General features: G+C 35.6%; 1 protein-coding gene across 3 annotated transcripts in view; it reads left to right on the forward strand.

Annotated features, from left to right (window-relative positions):
• The window catches only part of LOC105248352 (lachesin), a 213,575-nt gene that overhangs the window by 128,255 nt on the left and 60,710 nt on the right, over positions 1-24,610 (forward strand). For all 3 annotated transcript variants that reach the window (XM_025406925.1, XM_025406924.1, XM_011253109.3), the window contains 3 exons: positions 9,071-9,278; positions 16,736-16,894; positions 17,053-17,181. In XM_025406925.1, the coding sequence (XP_025262710.1) occupies positions 9,080-9,278; positions 16,736-16,894; positions 17,053-17,181 (487 nt within the window). In that variant the 5' untranslated portion in view covers positions 9,071-9,079. The remainder of the gene's footprint in view (positions 1-9,070; positions 9,279-16,735; positions 16,895-17,052; positions 17,182-24,610) is intronic.

The following is a 24,610-nucleotide window of genomic DNA, read 5'->3' on the forward strand; positions in this document are numbered from 1 at the left end:
CTAGTACCCTACATAATGTGTAATATTGCAATTGTTTTACGTCAATCGATCGTGCATTAAATCAAAGCTGCATCATGCAGTTTTTAATAACGAAAAGTGTTATAATTGTTTTTTTCTTTTGGATATCATTTTCCAATATCTCGAAAGAGATATTGCAACTGCAATCTGTATAGTTTTCCATTTATTTAACTTGATTTCTAAAAAAATAAAAAAATTTTATAAATAGAAAAGAATTGTAAAAAATAAATTTCTTGAAAAGTCAACATTGAAGTTAGAACTTTTATCTTTTTATACTTTTCACCTTAACGCAGCCGAACTGTCTTAATAAATCTCGCTCCTGAATAATTGCAATTGTTTGCGTTAATATAAACTTTATTTTTTCACGTAATAATTTTTTTATTTTCTAGAAATCAAATTACTTTTAATTTTACAAGATTTCGAATGGCATTTTTCGAAAAATAAATTATAAATTTATTGCAAAAACAACAAGATGAAAAAATAAAAAGGGGTACTAATTATATATAAAATCCATTAGAAGTGATTAATAAATTCGTTGACCTTATTATAACTTTCTATATTAGTACGTAAATTTAAAAATAGCAAATATTTCATGAGGAAAGTTTTCACTTATATTCCATATTGTGTTCAGTAATTACGTTACCATAAATCTATAGGTATCCGCATGAATAATATCTTAGGTACGATATACAATTTCTGAATAGAAATTTCGAATAACTAATGTATACTAACTAATATGTACATAAGCGTGCGAATTAGCATTATTAACTTTCCATGTAGCTTAGATATTTATATGACAATCTTTAATCGGTAAATGAATAGAAACATTGATGTAGTCATTGTAATAATTAATCAGAATGTTATTCGATAATTTACCATCCAGGTGTACACATAACATAATGTCGCTACTCTTGAACAATTGTATGCTAAAGCAGCATGAATAACCAATTTAATATCGATATTAGTTAAATATCGATAATAGGCGTCAATTGCGGAACATAATTCTAATAGTTACGCGCATATTAATAATGTATTCATGAACTTCTCTTCAAACCTTTACTAATCTTTCACAAATAAAATATATGATATGAAAGATTGATCTCTTGTGCATGCGCAATCTCTTTTTTTATATGACACATTTCAAAAAGATTTGTACATTATTGAGAGAATCTTTTTTGCAAACTAATTTTAACAGAGAGCGAATACTTTTCTTTTTGAAAAATTTATTTTAATAATCTTAAAATTCACATCCACATCTTAAATTAAATTAGGTCTCAAGAGAAATAATAATATTTTTACTTCATTTACATTGCTTTTTAACGTTTCATTTTTAAATAAGTAACATATAATGTCTCTGTTTAACAAAAATAATTTCAAGTTGACTTTTATACAACATTAGTTTAATTGATATCTTTATGAAATATTTCTCGTTTGTTTTTTTAATGAATTATTTACGTAATGTTAATGTAAATAAAAATTGCAAATAGAATTTAATTCAATTCGCTCGGCTCGCGCGAGGAAATAACTATTTCTTTACGTATCGCGCGTAGATCATCGTGCTTCGAGTATGCTGTGCTTTCTTACTTGATTTTACTACCAAATGTGAGAAAATACACTTTGGAGACGGCGCCGGCCGAGTACATATCATTCTCTTGGAGCGCGTATTTTTAGCGCGCCACAAAGGTCATAGACCAGAGATCATAGCGGGAATCCCGATGGCACACCATAATGTATCATATCGATGATCCGATCGTGAGTTACGGAGTTTCGAAGTACAAGAGCGGATTTACGATGGTGCGTGAAAGTTAGCCGCTGATCTTGCTCCAAGTGGCGGGAATTCACTCTTGCACTTTGGAATCTCGTAACTTATGACTGGAGACGTCAGGACGTTATGGAATAATGTAACGATTCGATTTCAAGTCGCCCCGCAACCTTTGTATCCTCGTAAACGGACAACTATAGCGTGTTTGAAAGAATATATATTCCTGTATATCTCTACTTTATCTTTCTTCCCATTTATTTTGCATATTTCATAACTATATAACTATGTACCGCATCTATACTTTATAGTATTTAGTTGTTTTATAAAAAGTTTAAGTTTTCGATCTACAAAGATTCGACGCTTTGCAAAAAGATCTATTTTTTTTTTGCTGAAAAGAGTTAATTTTACAAAATGTATGCGACATAGAAAATTAATGCGACATAGAAAATTAATGCGACGCAAAATTATACGAAATTTTTATATATGAAAGTTTCTCTAACTATATAAAAATATGTCGCACTTTAACTCTCCATAATTTAATTGTCTATCAATTTTTATAGTTATTATACAAAATTATATGCATATAAAATTATTATGCAAATTATGCATAAAAAAAATTTATTTAATTTTATATAAAAACACGTCATATATTCATTTTTTAAATGTTATCTAACAGATGCATGTTCGCCATATTTTCACTTAACATTTTTAACACGCTTCGTATAAAACGATGTAAATTAAAGCTAACTAATTCATAAAGCTTGCTTTAGTATGTCTTCTTGCATGTGTGCTTGATATTTTTTACACAATTTTTCACAGCTAACAAAACACAATTTTCAATATCATTGAATACCGAAACGTTCGGGCAGTTTTTATTTGTTTGCTACCGCGTACTTTTTACGCTCACACATTCTTTAAACGCAATAACGTTCGATAACATATCTCGTCCGGCAAAATGGACAAACACACAGTTTGTCGCTCGTGAGCGCGCGCGCTCGCGGCCATTTTATTTTTCCCTTTTTCCTTCGCGAAGCGAACGAAGCGTAATGTGAGACAGTTAGATTACCGACGTGACGATTAAACCGCAGGTCCGGTAGCCGTTGCCAGCGAGCGGTTCGAGCCGGGCCGTCCATATTTCGGCGTCGAAACGTCGAAGGGGGATTCATGAGCGCCGGGGGTCCGCCAGGACCGCGTGAATTAAAGCGCGAGGGAGGCTAAATGGCCAAAACGGAGGAGGGCGCGGCGATGTGTTTCCTCGAACAAAGAAAAAAAGAGGATATTTCAGTCCGGGCACTTAGCGAATGATTTTTAAATTGAATCACGTCTCTCAACCCTGCTACGTTCCGTTGGCGGGCACTGGCGGAACCTGGGAGGGATCGAGGAGAGGGGTGGCTGCTCGAACTCTGCTAGAAGAACGTGTTGACAAGCGGAGGGCGCGAGGGTGGAGCGGAAACGACGCGATGCTCCTTGCTATGTCGCGATGTCTCCTCGGCTGACAAGAAGCAGCATCCGGTTTGTCGCCATCGTCACGATCCCGCTACTCGGTTGTTTGATGAAAATGTGACGCCAGGACGAAATATTTTATATCTCATTCATATAATGTTTCAGAGCTTCGGTTGTACCTTTGCGTACAGGAAATACAAGTTCGTTCGACATTGTATATGTATCGATCTTTCCTCCAGCTTTATGTAAGACGGAATTTCGCGAAATTTATATGAAACATTAAGCTTGTTCGTGTTAGTCGTTTCCTGTACATTTTGTTCCGATGCTCTCTTTTACGGCTCTTTCAAACGCGCAACTATTTCCATTTTTAATATGAAAAATGCATGAGAAGGCGTTGTTTAATATTGAAATTATATTTTCCTTATTCAACTCTTTGTCCGGCTTTTTGTTAAACGCTTCTTGTTTTTTACGGCACGTTGGGAAACAATCGTGTCACATTATATCTGCGACAAAAATGATGCAAATTAATTATTTAACGATTGTATATTTTTTCGTCATTGTTTAATGGGAAACTTGATAACGCGTGGACTTCGCACTTCGTTGCGAGATAATCTCATCTGTTTAAAGTCTTTGACAGTTCCTAGGTGCTTTTAGCACTCACGACGGTGCTTTCATACTTCCGGTCTGCGCAATGGCTTAGCGCTCTATGATAATTAAGAGAGGTTGCCTACAAGCACGAAGCACCCGACAGCTTGTGGGATAAGTGGTCCTAATACATTTATCTATAAGATGCCCCAAGTTCTTGTACAAGACGGTGTGGTATAAGGGTGTGGCGAGAAGGGTCTGTTGATGAAGAAGCTTCGCAAGACGACGTACCTCGTCTCGTTGTTTCCACGTTTCCATTCACTGATTTAAACGAGAAATTCTCAAATTTACGTAAGCGAAAGAATTTTACAAATACACACACACACACACTGTTATCGTATAAAAACTAGAAAAACGTAACTCCGACAAAAAAACGATTGTGTGTCCGGACGCGATTTATTGCATTCAATTTGTTAAATCAAGTTGCCGGAGGACACGATTCGAATTTCCGACAGTTCGAGTGCTAATCCAATCCAACTTTATACAGACTGTTAACAAGTTTTGTTAACAAGAAGTGTTAACTGTGATATTTTTCTATTGTATTTTTTTACACCTTCCAAATTTTTATCAAATCCCCCGATACCTGGAGGTGGCTGTTTACAAAAGTAAAAAGTTGCCGTAAACGTTACGCGCAGTTTAAAACGCATATATATCTATTCTAATAAAATTAATAATAACAAACGATAAAGTCTTTCTTACGAAAGTTAATTCTCTTTTCTCAGAAGAGGGGATTAACTTTGTAAGATTTCACAAATAAGAGCAACGAATTACACGTGTGCAAATTACTACGGATACAATATTTGTATAAGAAGAAATGCAGAAGAAATGGAAGAATAGAAGAAATTTCCCATCGTGCAATTCTTCAAGCTAGAGTCATCAGCACTTAATGCGCCGATTAAACAAACTATCTAGTAGGTACGTGGGATGCCGCATGGATTCTCCGGTCTGAAGGCCTCGACAGCTTGCGGGTTAAGTGGTTGTAATACATTCAACCGGAATGTGGTCCAACTTTCCACATACACAATGGTCGGACGGGGGGATGGGAGGGTTGGCTCAGTTCGCCGCTCTTTCGCTTTCCACGGTTCTATATAAACCGCCTAGGTCTGGTGAATGTGTTTGCGTACGCGGGGAGCACCGTGGAGTACTCGCGTGGAAGAAGAACGTTGGAAAGGACGTTGGAGGAGAGTTGATCTTGACGTTAACTATAGGTCTCCCGGTCCAGACGTTCGCGCGAGTTGGGAAAAGGGTAGCGGGCGCGGGAGATGGGAGGGAGAGAGACGACCCGGTAGAAAAGAAGACACCGACAGTAGTATAGCCAGCGCCAAGCCAGACTGGACGGCGCTGAGCTCGTCGCCCTCGTAGTAAACAAAGCTGTAACTCTCCTCTCGCATTGAGGAATCAATGCTTCGTGCCGCGCTCTTGGGGGAACAAACTCCTAGAGAGCAAATCCTCCCTCTCTCCTTCTCTCTTTCTCTCTTATTCTCGCGCATCCATCTTAGTTTTCGTGCGGCTTGCATGTTGATGCATCGGGAAGCGAGTCGGAAAGATGGTCACTCGAACTTGCTTTCCGTGTAGCTCTTTATATGTCTCTCGCCCGAAACTTAACAGTACGTCGGTATTACATTATCGAGGTGACAAAGGATCGATATAAGGCGGAAAAATTCATTTTTCAATCGGTTTTTTTAGGCTATTGGAATAATATTTTTATCACTGAAATGTACACAGGGAGAAAATAAGTGTCAAATCAAAACTTATATACTTAAATTAACGCGTTCATTGTTTCGTATATACGCAACAATTTGTAATCTTTTTAGAAGAATTTAATAATTTTAAATTTCAACAATATTATAGTCTTATTTTAATATTATAATTGTCAGCTCAAGAATATATAATTATTTAATTCTACTTTCAGAAAATTATAATCTTTGATTTAAAAATATTATTTTCTATCTAACATTGTTTCTTTTCTATTCAAGAAAATTAAATCTTAAATCATAAGAATATATTTTTCTCGATTGAACTATATAAAATGGCATCGTTCAAGTAAACAATTATTCAAGCAATTATATTTTTCTTTAATTAACGCAATATAATCTCATTTCAAGATTTCCATGTTAAAACTAAATATATCTTCCAAACAAGAATATCCTCTTTTTCTGTGTATTCTTAGAATTATAGGCACGCTAAAATATTTTTCTCGTTTCTTTGTGATTATCGAATACGACAAAAACCGAAAAAAGGAAAAAGAGGAAATTTATGTTAATGCTATTACAAGTGGCAATTTAGGAAAATAGTAAAATAATCTCTTCGATTATTCAGATTCATTCACATGCCAGTGCGAAAGATTAAAAGAATCGAGTTAAGAATGCTTATTATTCCATAAGAAGTATGAATACTTTTCTCACTTATATTCTTCGATATTTGGATCTTCTCCAAGAATTTTCGAAAGAACGTTGTCGTTATAAAGTTGAAGAAGCTCTTCTAAACGTACAGCAAGTATTACATCGGATACGTTTAACATTTTCTCCATTCTCGATAAATTTTTCTAACGCCAATAAAGTAAATGTGTTTTCTCAAACTAAAATTTCGCACAAATTATTTTATGACTGATGATTATCTTAACGTGTACATAATTTGCATGTTAAAAGAACCATTGTATTCTTTAAAAAATGGCCACTTTTATGAAATAGATCTAATCATGATAAGAAGAATAATTAAAAACTTGAGCGTCTTTTTCGTGAAAGGAAAAAACAGAGAAGGAGAGAAACTGCATATAATATTATTAAAAACTGTAATAAACGTAAAGATTTTTCCCGCACTTAACACATAATTGAAATTACGAACTTAATTTTCATAAAAAGAAGGTCATTAATCGCAGCTTAAAGCATCAGAAAGACAAATGACGAAAATCAACCGCGTTTCTCGGTACAATTCGTACAATTCCATCACGACGCCGAGAAATCCCCGTCGAGATTCGTATAGATCTCTGCGAAGATAACCGCCGATATCCGCCACGGCAAAAGCGACCGTGGTAAATGGCGGACGAAAATTCGCTTACGCTCGAAGGACACGAGAAACGATTACGAAATGATCTCTTTGGTTCTGCGAAGCGAATAGTTACGTTCTCGCGAAATTTACGGTCATAGAAAAATCTCATTATTCTTCTATGGCATTAATTCCGATTAAAAGTCGCTCCGACTACTTTAAGTATGTATTTACGACTTTAGTCTAGAATCTAAATCATATAGGATGTTTCTTAATAAGTGCGAAAAATTTTAGAAGATGATTCTTTGTCAAAAATTAAGGGGAGATTTTCTGCAACCCTCCTTGTGAAGTTACACGCCTCCAAAATTGAGGATAAAAATTAAATTTTTATTTTTTTCTCAAATTTGGAACAAGTTAAAGAAATGAAATTAGATGAATATTTTCTACTAGTAAAAAGGTTATTTATTAATATTTTTTTAGCCTCCCGTATTGTTAAGGGGATGAAACTAACAACCTATTCAATATTTTATTAGAACTTTTTAATGGGTCGGAATGTTATCATCTAAAAATATGCATTAAAAAGTTTGATTTATTTAGAAACTTTTTTATTTCTTTTTTTTTCATAAAATCATTAGTTTTCAAGAAAAAAAATAAAATACGTTATCGTGCACAGCACAAATAGCACAGATTGTTAAATAGCACAAATAGCATAGGTGCTAAATAGCATAGGTTTCGAATTACGAGAAGTTAAATTTGAAAATAAAAATAAAATTAGAGTAAATGTTGGGAAAATTGGAACAAAAACAAAATTATAATAAAAACTAAAGAGGAGGGGTGTAAGTCCACAGGGATATTATAGGAGTATATGTTTATATGGAAAACCCTTCTTAATTTTCGACAAAGAATTATCTAAATTTTTCGCATTTATTAAGAAATATCCTGTATATAATCGTATTTTTGATAATAAAAATTAGCACAACACATTGTAATAATAACATAATTGTGTATATTACTAATTATATAATTGTAATCGTATATTACAGATAAAATACGATGACATTGTGCGCTTTCTCGCGCATCGTTTCTGTTTTACTTTAGTCGCGCAAGCTTCTCGCCAACCCCGCGGGTTAACATCGCGCAGAGAGTTATCACGATGGCGCAATATAGCCTGTCTGTACAACGCGGTGCATTTGCACATTGTGAAAAGGGGACGGCTGTATTGAAGTAAGTGCAACGGTTCCTCGTGCCCGAGCGAAAGAACTCGGCTGCCCTTCTTATTTCTCCAGGGACTTTTCGCGAGCGAGCGAGCGAACGAGAGAGATCAGAATTCCTCTTTATTCCTCCTCTTCTCTCTCTCGATTCCCTTTGTTACCGCTCGTCGGCCTTCACTTTCTTCGACGTGAATGGGAAAATCGGCTAAATATCTCCGGAGCACTTCCGCATCCCGTTGTCGCGATACTTTCTACTTATCTCTTGCCTCTCGTCTCTTATTTTGCTCCCTCTTTCTCGGGGAGACGGCAACATATTTCAATGGTAATAACAATCGGCGTCATTCAACGGTGTTATACAGAAAGCAACTGTCCAATAAGCGGTCATTTCGACGACAGGACTCGAGGGGGAACAAGTTTTTATTTGCTCGAAAATAAAATTTTGCTCACGAAACATTGAACGCACATCACAATATGCTTGTGTATGCTTATGTATGTACAAATATATATATATATATATTGTTAGTACGTATATCATGGAGGATATTCTGTAGAGGATACCCTCGAAATCCCGGAACGATTTATCCCGCTTGACGAATATCTATAACAATAGTAGGTTTGTAGATCACTCGGTGCTTGAAAGTATCATTGATCATCCGTCCCGTTCGTGAATCTCATTTCTCTTTGCTCCGCTCTCCTCTTTCTTCGTATCGTCACTGCACATCTTTATTCTTCATTTTCTACGATATCTAGTTTGCAACTAAGAAAATATGCCGTTCGGTCGAAATTGCCAAGGAAATCTTTATTCGAGAATATGCGTATAAAATATAAAATATACAAACACGAGGCTCTTGTATCGATCGGAAAGTAAGAAATCAAAGTAAATTTCACGAATGATGCATAATTTTTAATACGAAAAATCTCGTTATGTTGCAAAGTGTAGCAATTTCCTATTATACGCGACCCTGTGAACTATTTACGATATAATATGATATCCGTCTCGTTTCAGGTGGCCTGGATGCTTTTCGACAAGAGCGCTATCCTGACGGTACAGAATCACGTTATTACCAGGAACCCCAGAATATCCGTGTCGCACGATAAGCACAGGACCTGGTTCCTACATATCAACGACGTGCACGAGGAGGACAAGGGAAAGTACATGTGCCAGATTAACACCGCCAACGCCAAAACGCAATATGGCTATCTACACGTTGTAGGTGAGAACGCGTTAACTTATGGAATATATTGACATATCATTAAACTTTATTTAATTTATTTCTGCAATATTATGTTATCGAAATTCTTGGAATTAAACACGTTAATCGATTTTCTTTTAAAACTTTAATATTTTGCATAAGGAATCAGTTTTCTTTCTTCGGATTAAGAATAGTTTTATTAAAGAAGAAATTTTTCCTGGTTTTATATTTATAAATATTAATATAATATTAAGTTAATCGTAAAGGCAGATTTATTACGCGAAAAATAGACTTTATCACATTCCTTCTTGTAAAATATTTTTTTATTTTATATCTAAGGAAAACCTTAACAAAAATATATTAATAATGTGTAATTTTTAATAACGACTGATTCTTTGATTAATTTAAAGCTTTAAAGTACCAATAAGTTATAATTGCATTTGATGAAAAAGTAGAGGGAAAAACAAGGAGAGATTTTGTTAGAAATGGTTATTTCCGTAAACGAATGTGTGAAAACTCATATTTCTTCCGATCACTATCCTGTCATGTTTTATCGTTTCGACAAGAAAAAGAACTATCTCATATGTTCTACGTTAATTCTGTTGCACCATTAGCAGAGAACATTCCCCGATCGATTGTTATTTACGATCTTATTGTATCGTACTGTGAACCCATTAGATCCTCCGAATAAATCTCATTTCGCGTAATGGAGTCAGCTTACCGTCGCGAAGTTTTGCGCGAAACAGAGCGTAAGCATTTTATCGCAGCCATCTAAACAGATTTATGTTTGGAGAGCGAGACACAACACAGCGTTCCGCTAATCTTACGTAGGATCTTACGTAGGAGCGGCAACGGAACCATAATAATTTAATCGGAAGAGAGTATATCAATAAGAGCCTGAGGCGGCCGCCAGGCATCTCTCTGCCAGCCGGGGAGAACATATTAATATCTCGAGTTTTGACATCTCGGCTGCAGCCGGGCCGTTGAAGCGAGAGCGACGATACCTCGGGACGGATGCGTCGGTGGAGTAATCAGAGGGCTAGATTAATTGTTTCCGCGGGACTCTTGCCCTCCGTTGCACAAACACACGCAAGATTTCCCGGCACGGCGCTCCCGCGACACTCTCTCGTGATAATGTCGATAGTCCCCGACACAATGGCGGATCTGCCATGACTACATCGCGCATGTAACAAGCCTCGCCGATGCACTTTAGGCATTATCTGTCTCCGCGCGGGATAATCGCAGTACACAGTAAAAAAGGAAATGTTAATTTTAACATCCTTCACATGTCCCAGAAGGTCCACTCTAAATTTTAAGTTAAAATAACTCATTCGTATGTTACTTATTGACGAGCTAAAAATGTTAAACAATTGTTACACAATATTTTACATTTACTTTTGTTATTGTGACTTTAAGTGTAATGTAAAAATAACACGCAAATTAATTTAAAATTACATGAAAACATAGTTACAATAACTCGTAAGAATTATTGTAGGACATTAACATATAATAGGAATTATTTTAACTTCAATTCTTTGTAATAGAAACATTTTATTTCGGTAAATTTGATTATTTTATATGTCAAAGTTCAAGATTATTTCAAGATTTACTTTAACTTTTTTTAGAATGTCAAACTGACTTTGAGACATGTCGATTGTTTAAAATGATTATGTTAAAAATACTCAAAATAATATTCTATTTTTAAGAAACATGTACAAAGTGTTGAATTATGAAGTTGACATAAATGTAACGCATGAAAATGTTATAAAAATAATAACATACAAGTTATCTGTCAATTTTACATTAAAATACTAATCAAAACACAAGAAAATTTTAACATATGAACGCATAATTTTTTACTGTGTATATTCGAAGGAATAATATACCGATGAATTTTTTTATCGAACGAAAAAGGGATGGCTCGTAAAAATTAAGATTTAAAATATCCTCGCATGTATGTGCGTGTGGGTAAATTTTTTTCAAACTTAATCTTTATATATATGTATAAATGTCTGATTTATTCTAAATGCAATGAATAAATAAAATGTTTGCGTATCGATTTAAAGGAGAATTTGTGGAGAGAACATATCCTTCGTGGGAAGAAAAGTTAAAATTTAAAATATCCCTTATACATACGCGATTGCTAGTTTCTTTTCCAATTTAATCTTTATATTTATAAATCTGATTTATTAGAAATTCAATGAATAAATGAAGATTTAAAGGAGATGTTTTGAAAAGAGAGATTGCATCTCTCGTTTGATTTCGTCTCGCTAAAATATCGCAAGAATATAGATATGTAATATCGTTGGAAAATCGATATTCTTAGCCACGATGCAAACATTCGGCGATGATATCGCTAACTTCGTGACCAGGTGAACGTATCGGATATCATATATCCCTTGTTCCCGTTTGTCTATTTAGTTAGGGAATCTCTTTTTCGGTCTCCGCCGTGCTTGCGGTCCACCATCGCATCTCCTAAATAAAGCAGAAGCCCGAGACCATCTGACTTTTATTCGATTTAAAAGCGAGTTGGCCGGGGCTTAAAACCGGTAAAGAAGCCGCGAAACTGAGAAACAGACAATATAATGTACCACTGCGCCTTTTGATGGCGCTGAAAATTCCTCTTGCATCCAATCCACATTATATCCGCAAGACGAGCCAAATTGTTTTACAGACTGTTTTCTCGAAACTACTGTAGCTAGCAACGAGAGAAATATATCTTTCATATCTTAAGAGCCATTTAAGAGACAAACAACGTATTGTCCTATTTTCAGAGCAATTTCTTTTATTTCTTTAAAAAATTTTAATTTCTTTATAAAATTATATATTTCTTTTATTCTATTAATATTTCTCTTAAAAAATAATCATCTGAAATGTTTTCCTACATTTCCGGATATTACTCAGTTAAAATATATTTCGTACGAAGACGATTAAAGAAATGGATTCATATAAGAAAAACACTTGTGTGTTTTGACACTCAAACGTGTGTATGTGACCCTTGTGCGCGTGTGTAAATTTCATACTTAAATATTATGCTACGTGATTCCGTTGAATCGAATTTCTATATTATCAAGCGCATAATTTATATCGGTTATATCAATCAAGGAGCATATCATATTATGTATTGTAGGGTGAGTTTGACGTTAGATGCTCTAAGGGTAATTAGCAATCTAGTTTACAACGACTTCATTCACGACGAAACTCGATAATTATCCCGGTACAGTTCCCTCTTTTGGATGTTCTAATATGCTGTGGAACAAAGCAACGTTTAGGATTATTACAGCACCGACGCATCTCTCTCCCTTTCTCTTATTCTCTCCCCCATTTGTTAGAATTGCATCTTCCTCTTCCTCGACCGAAAAAAAATTGCTTTGCAATTCTACAGATTCTGAGATCTATAAATATTTAAAATTTAAATAATTAAATATTTAAAATTACGTGCGTGCTACTACTGTCATTAATTTTATTCCAGGGACATTATTAAAAACATGTATTCGTCACTTTTCGAGTAGGTTGGATATTTTTCTTTCGTCTCGGAAAAACCTGAAAGAGATTCGGGGGGGGCTCGATACGACGATAAAGTAGCAATCCCGTTTAGAATCGTCAATATTTGGATATTTAGACGCGCGACATACACGCGTAATGTATATTTTTGTACACGTCGGAGGAAAAATATGGGGTAGTTATCGGGGTAACGTGCGTGCGCGCGCGCGCGCGCGTGTTTACCCTCGGGTTACCCTCCACCGGTTGGCATCGTCATCGAGCGATCTCTCCTCCGAACGTTTCTCGAACGTTGCGCTGCCGGAGACTTTAGGACAAGTTAACGCACAACAACGATACGGTAACACGCGCGCGACGAAGGCGGCGTTTGCGCTTGAATAATGCATCAACAGACCGTTACGCGACTGCAGTATAACGCTGTACAGGGACCGGCGAGGGGGTGAGATCGACCCCCTCTCCCCGCGCACTCGCGCGCGCGCGCGTGCATTCAATCTGCCCTTGTTCAACAATTCGGCAACACCCCGCATTAGCATTAATGCGAGATATCGACGGACACCTGCGGTAATTCCTAGGATTGGCCGCGTTCCCTCGTATCCAGTGATCATAGGGCTGTGGGACAAAAAGACCGAAAGGGAAAGGGATCGAATTTTCTTCTCGTGGAATTTGATTATCAGAAGGGAGAGAGTAATTGATGAACCGTCCCTCACAAATAATCTCCGAAGAATTAATAATTGTGTCGCCGATAATGGTATCATAATGAGTGAAAGAGAAGAAGATTTTATCGTTTAAAAATCACCGTAATATCCCATTTTATCCATCCGTCCATTATAATAATGCAGAATATCGATACGAAATAATTTTATGTTTGTAATAATCGTTACACAGAAATACGTGCAAAGAATAATGGAAATATACGATAATAATAATAAAATCACAATAATAATAAAATACAAGAATAAAAGATAATGCATGCATATCTACATATATAATATAATTGTAAATATGTTGCAAATCATAATATTCTCTATTTGAGTTAATTTCCATTATTGGTCATTCAATTAGCCCTTTCCGCTTTTATTTCTAATAAAAATCTATAAACAAGATTTTCTCTTCGGGATATATATTCAGAAATATAATTCTTTATCGTAATTTGTAATTTTCTCTCTTTAAACTCATTCTATTTCGTTTACAATTCGTCTTAAATATGCAAGGATTAATTAAAATGACTATTGAATTATTACTTAAGAAATCCGATCCAATACCTAAAGATAGAAATAAATAGATTTTTTTTCAAACATTCAACACGTAGAGATTGCGAGAGTGAATAATTTCAGGGGAAATTAGAAACGCGGTCAGATTTATTCGTGAATATGTAAACTATCTATGCTCTCGTAGTTTCGCTATTTCAATACACATCATTTTAATTATTAATTTATTGCAGTTTCCTCGTGTCAATCAGGTTTAATATTTTTTTTTCATATTCCGTTTTATATAGTCGACCATATTTTAAGTTTCAACTTTAAAGGGACAAGCTTTTTTCCTGCCTCTCTTCTCTATAGGATTTAATAATTTCAATCGTTCTAATTCTCTTGAAATATCGAAAAATTTCTTTTTTTCTGTACACAACGGAATTTTTATTTTATTCATTCGAAAGGAACAGAGTTGACTTTAGTACACTACGATTAACTTGACATCGCGTCACGTTAAATGAATTATTATATATATTTGGTAATCGATATTATCACTCTTCTGCATGTCGATCGTGTCGATTAATTAATTAGTATACGAAGAAGAAGGGTAGTTTGGCTGATGTGTCACATTCGCGTATAACACAGTACGATATCATTTAAGCACGTCAGCCAATTCAGCGACTTGCATTTCCAGGTTGATCAACGTCGACATTGCAGACGACGTATGTCCGTATACTAATATTATTCGTTACCACGACGACGATATAATTGAATTATACGCCTCTCTCGCGTGCGCGCGCATGCACGGTTTAATTCAAGAGCAGCGATGACGTGGTCAATATATGCAGATATGAGGTATCGCTGTTATAGCGCAATTAAATAGTTATCGATGACGCGTTGATCGCTATAAATTATACGCAGTCGTGATTTATATTTACAATTTATTCTTTCACGTGCGTTTAAAGAAAATGAGATTTTAATCACTCATTTACATTATACGTATAGGAAGGAGATTTCGGGAATTTTATTTAACATATACAGGGTATTTTTTAACAAGTGTAAAAAATTTTAAAAGATGATTCTTTGTCGAAAATTAAGGGGGATTTTTCATATAAACATTAAAAAATTCTAATAAAAAACTGAATACGGGTTGCTAGTTTCATTCCCTTATAACAATACGAGAGGCTGAAAAAAATATTAATAAACATATACTCTTACATCCCTCCTTGGACTTACACTCCTTCAAAAATGGGAGTAAAAAATTAGGTTTTTATTTAGAACTAGTTAAAGAAGTAAAATTAGGTGGATATTTTCTACTATTATAGTAAAAAGGTTATTTATTAATATTTTTTCAGCGTATTGTTATAAGAGGATGAAACTAGCAATCCCTATTCAATTTTTTATTAGAATTTTTTAATGTTTATATGAAAAACTCCCCTTAATTTTCGACAAAGAATCATCTCGTAAAATTTTTCGCACTTATTAAGAAACGCCCTGTATATTGTGTATGTATAAAATTTCTCTCTCTCTCTCTCTCTCTCTCTCTGTCTCTCTCTTTCTCTCTTTCCCTGCAATATGCAATATGCGTATCGTGCCAATAACGAACACGTGTGCGAGAAACTGTAAAAGTGCCGTTTCTGCTTAATACTTGCCGCTTAATTTTTAGCGAGTAATGTCACTTTAAACTCTTTGACGTAACTGCGCGCCATTCATAAATTATGAATAAACGTTACGTGTACCGCGTATACAGTGTGCGCTGACTCGATATCGTATTATCGTGCCGCTTTACTTAATTGACTTTATTCGCCAATGAAAATCATACCAAAGATCAAACGCAGTAATACAAAATGAAAAATTATCTCTCGATAATGACGTTTCCTTTCTCATTCTCAACGCAAAGAAAGCGGAATCGTTTTCTGTGAGAGAACAATAATTTAATAGAATAATCTTTTGTATGAAATATTTATCAAAACGTGGAACTGCATCTTTTGTATAATATCTAGAGACCTCGTCGCAATCATCTTGCGGTGCAAATTGATTCGAATCTGATTGAACGGTCTCTCCCTCGCAGGAAAATCGCGCATCGGCTTGATTTTTGATCGGTTATTACGTTAACGTAGGATTCCGTTTCATCTCGATGTTAAGCCCGTTTAGTAATTGCCGAAGGAGAAGACGGGAAGGACGGAAGAATCCGTCAAGGGCATGCAAAATAGCGGAGGGCTTGAAAGCCCGCGACGGAGAAATATGGTCCGCTCCGTTCCTTCCATTTCTTGGGATAAAACGTGACAAGACTTTTCCCGGTCCCCACCAATCCTTCAGAACATTTCTCTTACAGCGGAGAAGGCGCTTCTTATCATTAGTGATTACGAGTTTTTCACGGGCGTTTCCTTCCAGCTCGCTTCTTATCTGTGCGCCATTTCTGCCTGCTATTCCCGTCGTATATATACGTGGTGGTTGCTTCTTTTAAATTTATCAATGAAAATCGTTTTCAATTGTGACGGAATTGCGTTTCCCTTACGCATACGCGTCAATATTTGTCTATATTTGTCTATATTAATGACTTGTATATATTCATGTTGTGATATACGTTGCATTAATTGTTAGAGTTACATTAATTCTAAATAATTGGAGATACGAATAATACATGCATATTTGGATATAATATTCAAGATTGACAGTATGCATGGAAAATGATAATTTTTAACGACGTGTAAATCGAGTTAATTGTAAAAATAAATAAATAAATAAATTATCCTTGACTGAAATTCAATGTTTTTATCGTTACAGTGCCACCGAACATCGACGATTCGCAAAGCTCGTCGGACGCGATCGTTCGCGAGGGCGCCAATGTGACTCTCACCTGCAAAGCGACCGGAAGTCCGACGCCCAATATTCGTTGGAAGCGAGACGACGGTTCCAAGATATCGATCAACAAAACCTTATCCGGTAATATTAATTTCGCACAAACGAAACCTTCGACAAGCGATATATTATAATTGTCAAACGTAATGGAGTAATTAAAAATATATGTCAATGTGCGAAATAATTAACCGCGATCGATCGATTTGCATTTATATAACGGACGGCACGATCGTGGTTTTCAGTGGCGGAGTGGGAAGGCGAAACGCTGGAAATGGCGAGGATTTCGAGATTGGATATGGGCGCATATTTATGCATCGCCAGCAACGGCATCCCACCCACGGTCAGCAAGCAGATCAAAGTGTCGGTCGATTGTAAGTACATTTTGTGCATTTTTTGTGTTAACGAAAATAATCTAAGATGTTTACGTTATATGACACGATAAAATAAATCTCCTATAATGTAATAAATACTAAACTATAATATTCACATACATGTGTGTCTTAAATGTCTGCAATGAAAAAATATTTTCTCGTGTCATATCGCTGCGTTTTTTTTGCACAATCTGAAAAAAATTGGAATTGTATAATTATTAAAAATATACGAGCTTGATATTATACTAGGAGAGAATTCACTGATATAATATTATTACTATAATATTTAATATTTATGACAAAATATTATGAAAAAATTCATTCAGAAATTCTTCATTGGATTCGCAAACATTTTCATTTAATTAATCAAAACTTATGACATTCTCTCATTGATTTAATTAAAAATTAAAATCTCCAAAGACTTTATTTTATACATTGATACGTTAGCACTGCCTTTGTTTAAAAGTTACAGAAAAATTTACAAAAAAAAAAGGCCACGTAATTAGATTTTGTCAATCAGATTTCTCGCGAGAGTAAAGGTATCCACCGACAAATAACGTATAGGCTGCTAACAGCTGGCAAGGTAGCCTCTAAGTGGCAACTGTGGCGTCGGGCTAGAGTACAATATTCCGGAAAGGGGTTCAACAACATACAATTTAATAACATAGAAAGGAAACCGGCGACAAAGCGGCCTTTACCGAGTCTTTCGTCGTTCTCCCTCTCGCTCTTGCGCTTCTAGGCTGTTTCCCGCTGGGCTAAAATAAACGTGCGAGGGAACGAGAAAAAGAGATAGAGAGAGAAAAAGAAAGAGAGAGACGGCAACGGCAGAAAGGTAGCGAATGGGGCGTTGAAAGTCACGATCATGTGTGAGTGCGCGTGTCAGGGGGACATAGAGAGAGAGAGAGAGAGAGAGAAAGAGAAAAGAAAGAGACGGCGTCGGGGTTCCCCGGTGAGACATAAAAGTAAGCTCGAGCGAACCGCAACACACCATTACGCCGTTTCCACCCCTGTACTTGCCTATTGTTACGTTACTGCTCCTCCTAAATACCGGGCACGTGCCTCTTCCCCATGACATGCTCGCTTGCTACGACGCTCGTTTTGCCTCTGTTTCCGTATCCGGGTAAGAGCGTTCGCTGGTGCATATCGAAGTGGCTCGTCTTTTTTGCACATCGTTATTTCGCGTTCACGGATTTTACTCGGAGAAGCGCGAATCTTTTACCGATTAATTACAGATGCAAAGGTTTATGGTGTTTTGATTTTTTTAACATTATTTTCTTTCTTTGCGCCTTTTTAAATATCTTGTTCATTGTGATCCATCATCTATTTACAGATTGCCTGAGTAAGATTAATTGAAGGGTTTGCGTTTTGGGAAAAATTTATATTTTCAATTTAAAAAGAGAGGAGCGCGAAAAGATTTAAAGAAAAATCTACTTAAAATTGTTGTCGATTATTTGAATTTAAGATTTGATGTTCAAGTCTGAAGAAAATGTCTCTGTAATTTTTAGTATCACTAATTATATTGACCTCCTTTTTTAGCACTTAAAATATATAGCGACAAACGGAACGTGTTATAGTATTCAATGAGGAAATATGACGATTATGGTCTCTCGTGCCCTATATTGCGCTATCTTTGAAAGCTCCGCGATATTTAATTATTAATTATCCGTAAAGTAAAATTGCATCCGCCTTTTAAGTCGCCTACAAAGAGATGGTGAAGAACGATGAAGGCGGAAGTTTGTCGGAGCTTATGCGAAACATAATCTTCGTATTCTTAAGACGGTTCCCTCGAGTTTTCACGTAAGATTCAGACCGAAGCGGGAGATGCCGCGAAAATTTAAGGAAGAAAACAATAAAGATCGATCTCTCATTTATATCCATGTAATTATTTAATTAATTCGGCAGTGTCAGAAAAAAAACCGTCGTAATTATAAATGACATTCGAAAGCTAGTGACAAAGAAAGGATTACAAATGTATTTGCCGCTATTAATGCGGACACATCACAGATTATCTCTTTAGATTTCCTTTAATCCTGTTTGTGGTAGCAAAGGCTTTTGTCAATGAATATTGCACCTCTTTTGGGCTCTTTTGAAATTAAATTATGATTGAGTAATAATGCAATATTATTATATGCGTTATTATTGTCGCGATGAGAAATTGGCTAGACTGTTATTGCGCTTTGCAAATGTTAGCTCTTAAATGCATCGTGTATTTTCACGAGAAATAAGACACAATATAATGCTGGAAACAAATTTAATATAAATGTACGATACTGAAAGAGTGATGCAAAATTAGAATGCAATTAGAATATATCAGAGAAATACTAATAATATATAACAGTTTCATATAACATTATTAATAACGAATACTCGTTTCTAAACAATCTATATCACTTTATATAATTATAATAATCATTCGTAATAATCATTCGTTTAATTATATGTATTAAGCCTATGGTATATAATACAATGGTATTATACAGTAGAATGATTAATCTGTTATTATGCAAATGCATTTAGACATTTGTTTCAACGACCGGGACTGAAGATTAATGGCTAGTACCCACAAAATCTCAAAATAAATATTGTATATTTAGTAATATGAGTTATATATTTATTGCGAATTATATAAATTTAATTTGAATAAATATAAAAATATATATGTATTTACCAAGCTTGAGCAATATATATATATGTATTTGCTGAACTTGAGCAATATACATTTTTATTAATTTCTTCCAATTCGTATTCATTCACATAAAAAAAAAAGAGAAACACTTTTAATATTAGCTCTTTCATTGACCCGTGGCTATTCCATATTATAACTTGTTTGCGTATCACGACAGGGTATTTCATTGGTCAATAACATCGGCACAAATTTCAGTAGTAACGAGGAATCGATCGTATGCGTCGAGTGAATATTTTGTCAGGTGAATTTTTACGTTCCATTCGCAATATGAAGTTTCTCTAAATAGCCGTAGGACTTGTTTCGCTATCGAACACATCATGTACAGAATATGACTAAGAGCTACGAATTTCAATATGATTATTTTTTGATATAAGAATAACAATATTTTACATGCATCAAATTTATATACAAGCATATATAAAATATTCATGTGCATTTTTTACTTTTTATATTTCTTATTCTTATATTTGTCACACGTTTATTTGTTATAAAATATTCATATGCACTTTTTATTTTTTATATTTCTTCTATTCTTATATTTATCATCTCCTATTTATTTGTTATATATACCTATAAGAGATTCTGTGTAAAAAAAAATTTAGCTTTTTTTAAATTCAGCTCAAACTTTATAAAAAATTTGATTTTACAAAAAACATCTGTAGCATATATATAACACAATTTACATAATAATATATATGTATATATTTGTTAAAAATCAACGATAAACAACGATGGCATTTTAGCGATGCTGATTAAACGACACACTTTTAGATGGAGCAGAGAGTTTTACAGCGAAAGATGAGCGTAACGCTCTTTGCGCGTTTTTATACGTTCAAACGGAGATTAATTAAATGGTCGGGCAGATTACAAGCATCTACCGGCTACCCTCTTGGTCTGATGACATTACAAGTTTACGGCCTGAAAAAGCGTTATACGTATACGTTTTTCGCCCCGCCCGCGCTACCCGTTTTATCCCTCGTGCAACTTCGCGTAACGTGACGTATAACGCGACGTATATTGTAGTACGATAATTATGGAGACTATCGCGTTGTGTATCGCACAAATATATCGTCGCCACACGCCCTGCAAACGTCTCGCGAAATATATTTTCATTCTCGAATGCGTGGCAACCAATGCGATCGCACTGCCGCATTTATGACGACGCATTTGTTTGCCGGCGAATGTAATTTCAGTAAACACAATTGAACCTCCCTCGTTGCAGTTATTAATACAGTTAACGGAAAAGCAAACACTGTATCGTTGGTACAATTATTAATATTCTGCAAGTGTTGATATTCGGGAGAGGGCATAGAGGGTAGGACGGGGGGGAGAAGAGAGAGGAGGGACGATGTATACGTTTATATTTAGATATTTTATCCGCGCGCATTATACTTGTAAAGTTTACGGTATCATAACACATACATTCTCCGTAAATACCGGTCGATTTTTTTTTTGTTTCATTTTTTATGTTGCAGTTAATACAATAATTCTCGTTCAAGAATTGCTGTGGTTCTCGCCATTTTTTTTTTCGCTTGCCGGAGAAATATTTACATATCATGCTTTTTCTCGGTGACAACTTTTAATCAGTTCTTTATGATAATCATGCGGAGCATAATTTTATGTACGCGTTCTTATTTACGAGAATGCGTGTCCCGTCAAAGTGTATCATTTCCGACAAAATAACGTTCCGCTAAAGAATATAATTTTCGACTTTCATTAGTTAGCGCGAATTTAGAATGATAAAGTCGCCATTTCCGACTCGGACAGACAGATTTGTTGATGAAGGGGAGAAAGACGGAATTACGTGTAGCGCGTTCTGCATAAATTTCCATTAAGAAACGCGAGTGTGTAAACTAGAATTTTTGAATAAAGTTCCCGAAAATACTCAACCTCTCATTTTCATAAAGTTTCACGGCAACATCTTAAATAATCTCAATCGGGCGCCCAACCGAAGGGATTTTTAATATAGATGAAATTAAATCGGGATAATGAATAAAAAAGAATCCAATTTTGATTTCATATTTATATTCATTTACTACGGGAATTACTTTTTTAAATTTGCTAATTAAAGACGCAGCTGCGTGTAAATATTCAATTTCATCGTACGCATCGTAAGTTTTTTAATATCGCCGAACGTACAGGGACAAATTCAACATTTGTAAACGATGAGAGCAAGTTAAATATTCGTATAAACTATATGATCTATCTTGTGCGCTTTTTTCATAATCGGTCTAGAATTTTTCTCGTTGCTGATTTTAATAGCGGAAAATTCGCTGCTATTCGGTTCGCGAGACTGAATACCGGCGCGATAAATGGCTCGATCTATTCGAGAAATGCGATTTGCAATAAACGAGGACGCGATAAACTATTTATACGCAGGTACACAGTAGTAACGGAACTCGGCGCGATTCGTCACGGGGTTCGTGCTAAATTTTATTTATTGCCCTCTCACCGCCACCAAAGATACTCGCCAGACAGGCGAGAGCGAGAGGGCTGAGATGAGGTTGCAGGTCACGGAAAGAATCGTTTTAATTTATTCGAACGTGTCCGTCGTTCGCGCAGGCAAGTATAGGTATCGCATTCGAGGGGAGAATGTAACGGCGAAACATTGCAGAGAATGCGGCACGGGGGGTGAAGGGGAGTGGAGGGTAGGAATGGTTATATCGGAGGTGGTAAAAAGGGGGTGGCGGCGACAGCGTCGTCGTAGTCACGTATAAGCAGTGACTCAGGCACGATCCTCTTCTCTCTTTCTCCCTCATCCCCATCCTCTCCTTGTCTCCCCGGTGCTAACACCCTTCCTGCACCCTCTTCCTGCGTTTCCCGCCCACGGTTCTTCCAGCAGCAATCTGTTATTAAAATCAGCAACGAGAAAAATCCGTGCCGTATCTCTGCGGGACGCGAACCGGTCCGCAGCGACAGACGTGTTACGGCAAAAATTAAGCCACCTGTAAACTCAGAAACGGAATTACGTAAAGGTGCGCCCTCGTGACGTGTCGATGTTAAAAATCTTAACTGGGAGAGAAAGAAGGTTCCGCGCGAGATGATTGCCGGTACAATTGTCGTACGATCGCGAAAACTTTGCTTTGCTTTCGTGTAATTTCAAACGTAGATGTGATCTCTTATACAGGGTGTTTTTTTTAATAAGTACGAAAAATTTTAGGAGATGATTCTTTGTCGAAAATTAAGGGGGGTTTTTTTCACATAAACATATACATTCCTCCCTGCGGAGTTGCACTCTTCCAAAAAATGGGGATAAAAATTAGATTTTTATTTTTTTCTCAAATTTGGAACAAGTTTTGGAACAAAGAAATGAAATTAAATGGATATTTTTTACTAGTAAAAAGGTTTTTTTATTAATATTTTTTTTAGTATTGTTATAAGAGGATGAAACCAGCATTCAATTTTTAGCACCCCTATTCAATTTTTTATTAAAACTTTTTCATGGAATATGATTATTTAAAAATATGCATTAAAACGTTTCGATTTATTTAGAAACTTTTTTATTTCTTTCATTTTTTGCAAAAATTAGTAGTTTTCAAGAAAAAAATACGTTATTGTGCACAACATGATGCTAAATAGCATAGGTTTCGAATTACGAAAAGTTAAATTTTAAAATAAAAATAAAATTAGAGTAAATGTTGGGAAAATTGGAACAAAAACAAAATTATAATATAAACCTAATTCTTATCCTCATTTGTGGAGGAGTGTAACTCCCCCACAGGAAGGAATGTAGGAGTACATATTTATATGAAAAATCCTCCTAATTCTCGACAAAAAATTATCTAAAATTTTTCGCATTTATTAATAAACAATCTGTATAATGTGAAATATCTTCTTCGATAAATAAATCCCGTACTAATGAAAAGCTGCAAGCTGCAAAAATAAGCGTGCGATTCCCCTTTCGAATAATAAATTTATTATAATATCATCATTAATCCCATCCTCTCCTGTCCATATGCGATTCTTCTGACGAGAATGATACGGTACCGCAGCGGTGAAACCGAGGACGAGGATACTGTTTGTTTCGATTACGTGCAAGAGATGAATGTACGTTCGCAAATAACTAAATGTTGATTTTAGAAGATTGTCTTTCGAAACGTGTTTTTATCGCTCTTTCGCACTCCTCGCTAAACGATTTTTAACGAGAAATCCGGTGCAAGGAAAAAAGTTTATTCAGAAAATTTGTTAAATATTTACAACTTCTCACAAACAAAAGTGCGTAATATCGCGGCGTCGATTACAGTATCATTTATGTATGAAACCATTAACGGGTCGCGAGACTTTTGGCGAAACAAGATTTAGCGCCCACGAAATACAGGAAATATTGATCTATACATCGATGAATATGAGATCGTGGAACGAACGGGGTGGAAGGGGAAGGAAATAGTGTTTTTATTTGCTTTTTTTTCTTTCGGAAAAAAGTCAAACATTTTGATTTAAACGATGCTACCCTGCAACATCCATTCTGATCGCAACGATCGTGCTTATCGTGTTTGCCGATTGTAATTTAATTGTCCAACGCCCGAGGAAATTGGAATTCTGCTTGGAGCACACGCCACGTGGGCGCCGATATTACAGATCGGCATTTGAATCCATTGATTTCGATTTATCCGCGTAAAGCCTGGAAATCATCTGCTTTCCCGACCAGCGAAAATGCGATTTCATGACCCTCACGAAAATCTATCGATAAATTTAAAATTAATTGTTACTAACTTACAACAGATATATCGTCGCTCTCTTACC

Source organism: Camponotus floridanus, unplaced genomic scaffold (assembly GCF_003227725.1).
Source record: "Camponotus floridanus strain SB8 unplaced genomic scaffold, Cflo_v7.5 scaffold16, whole genome shotgun sequence".
NCBI classification, from domain to species: Eukaryota; Metazoa; Arthropoda; class Insecta; order Hymenoptera; family Formicidae; genus Camponotus; species Camponotus floridanus.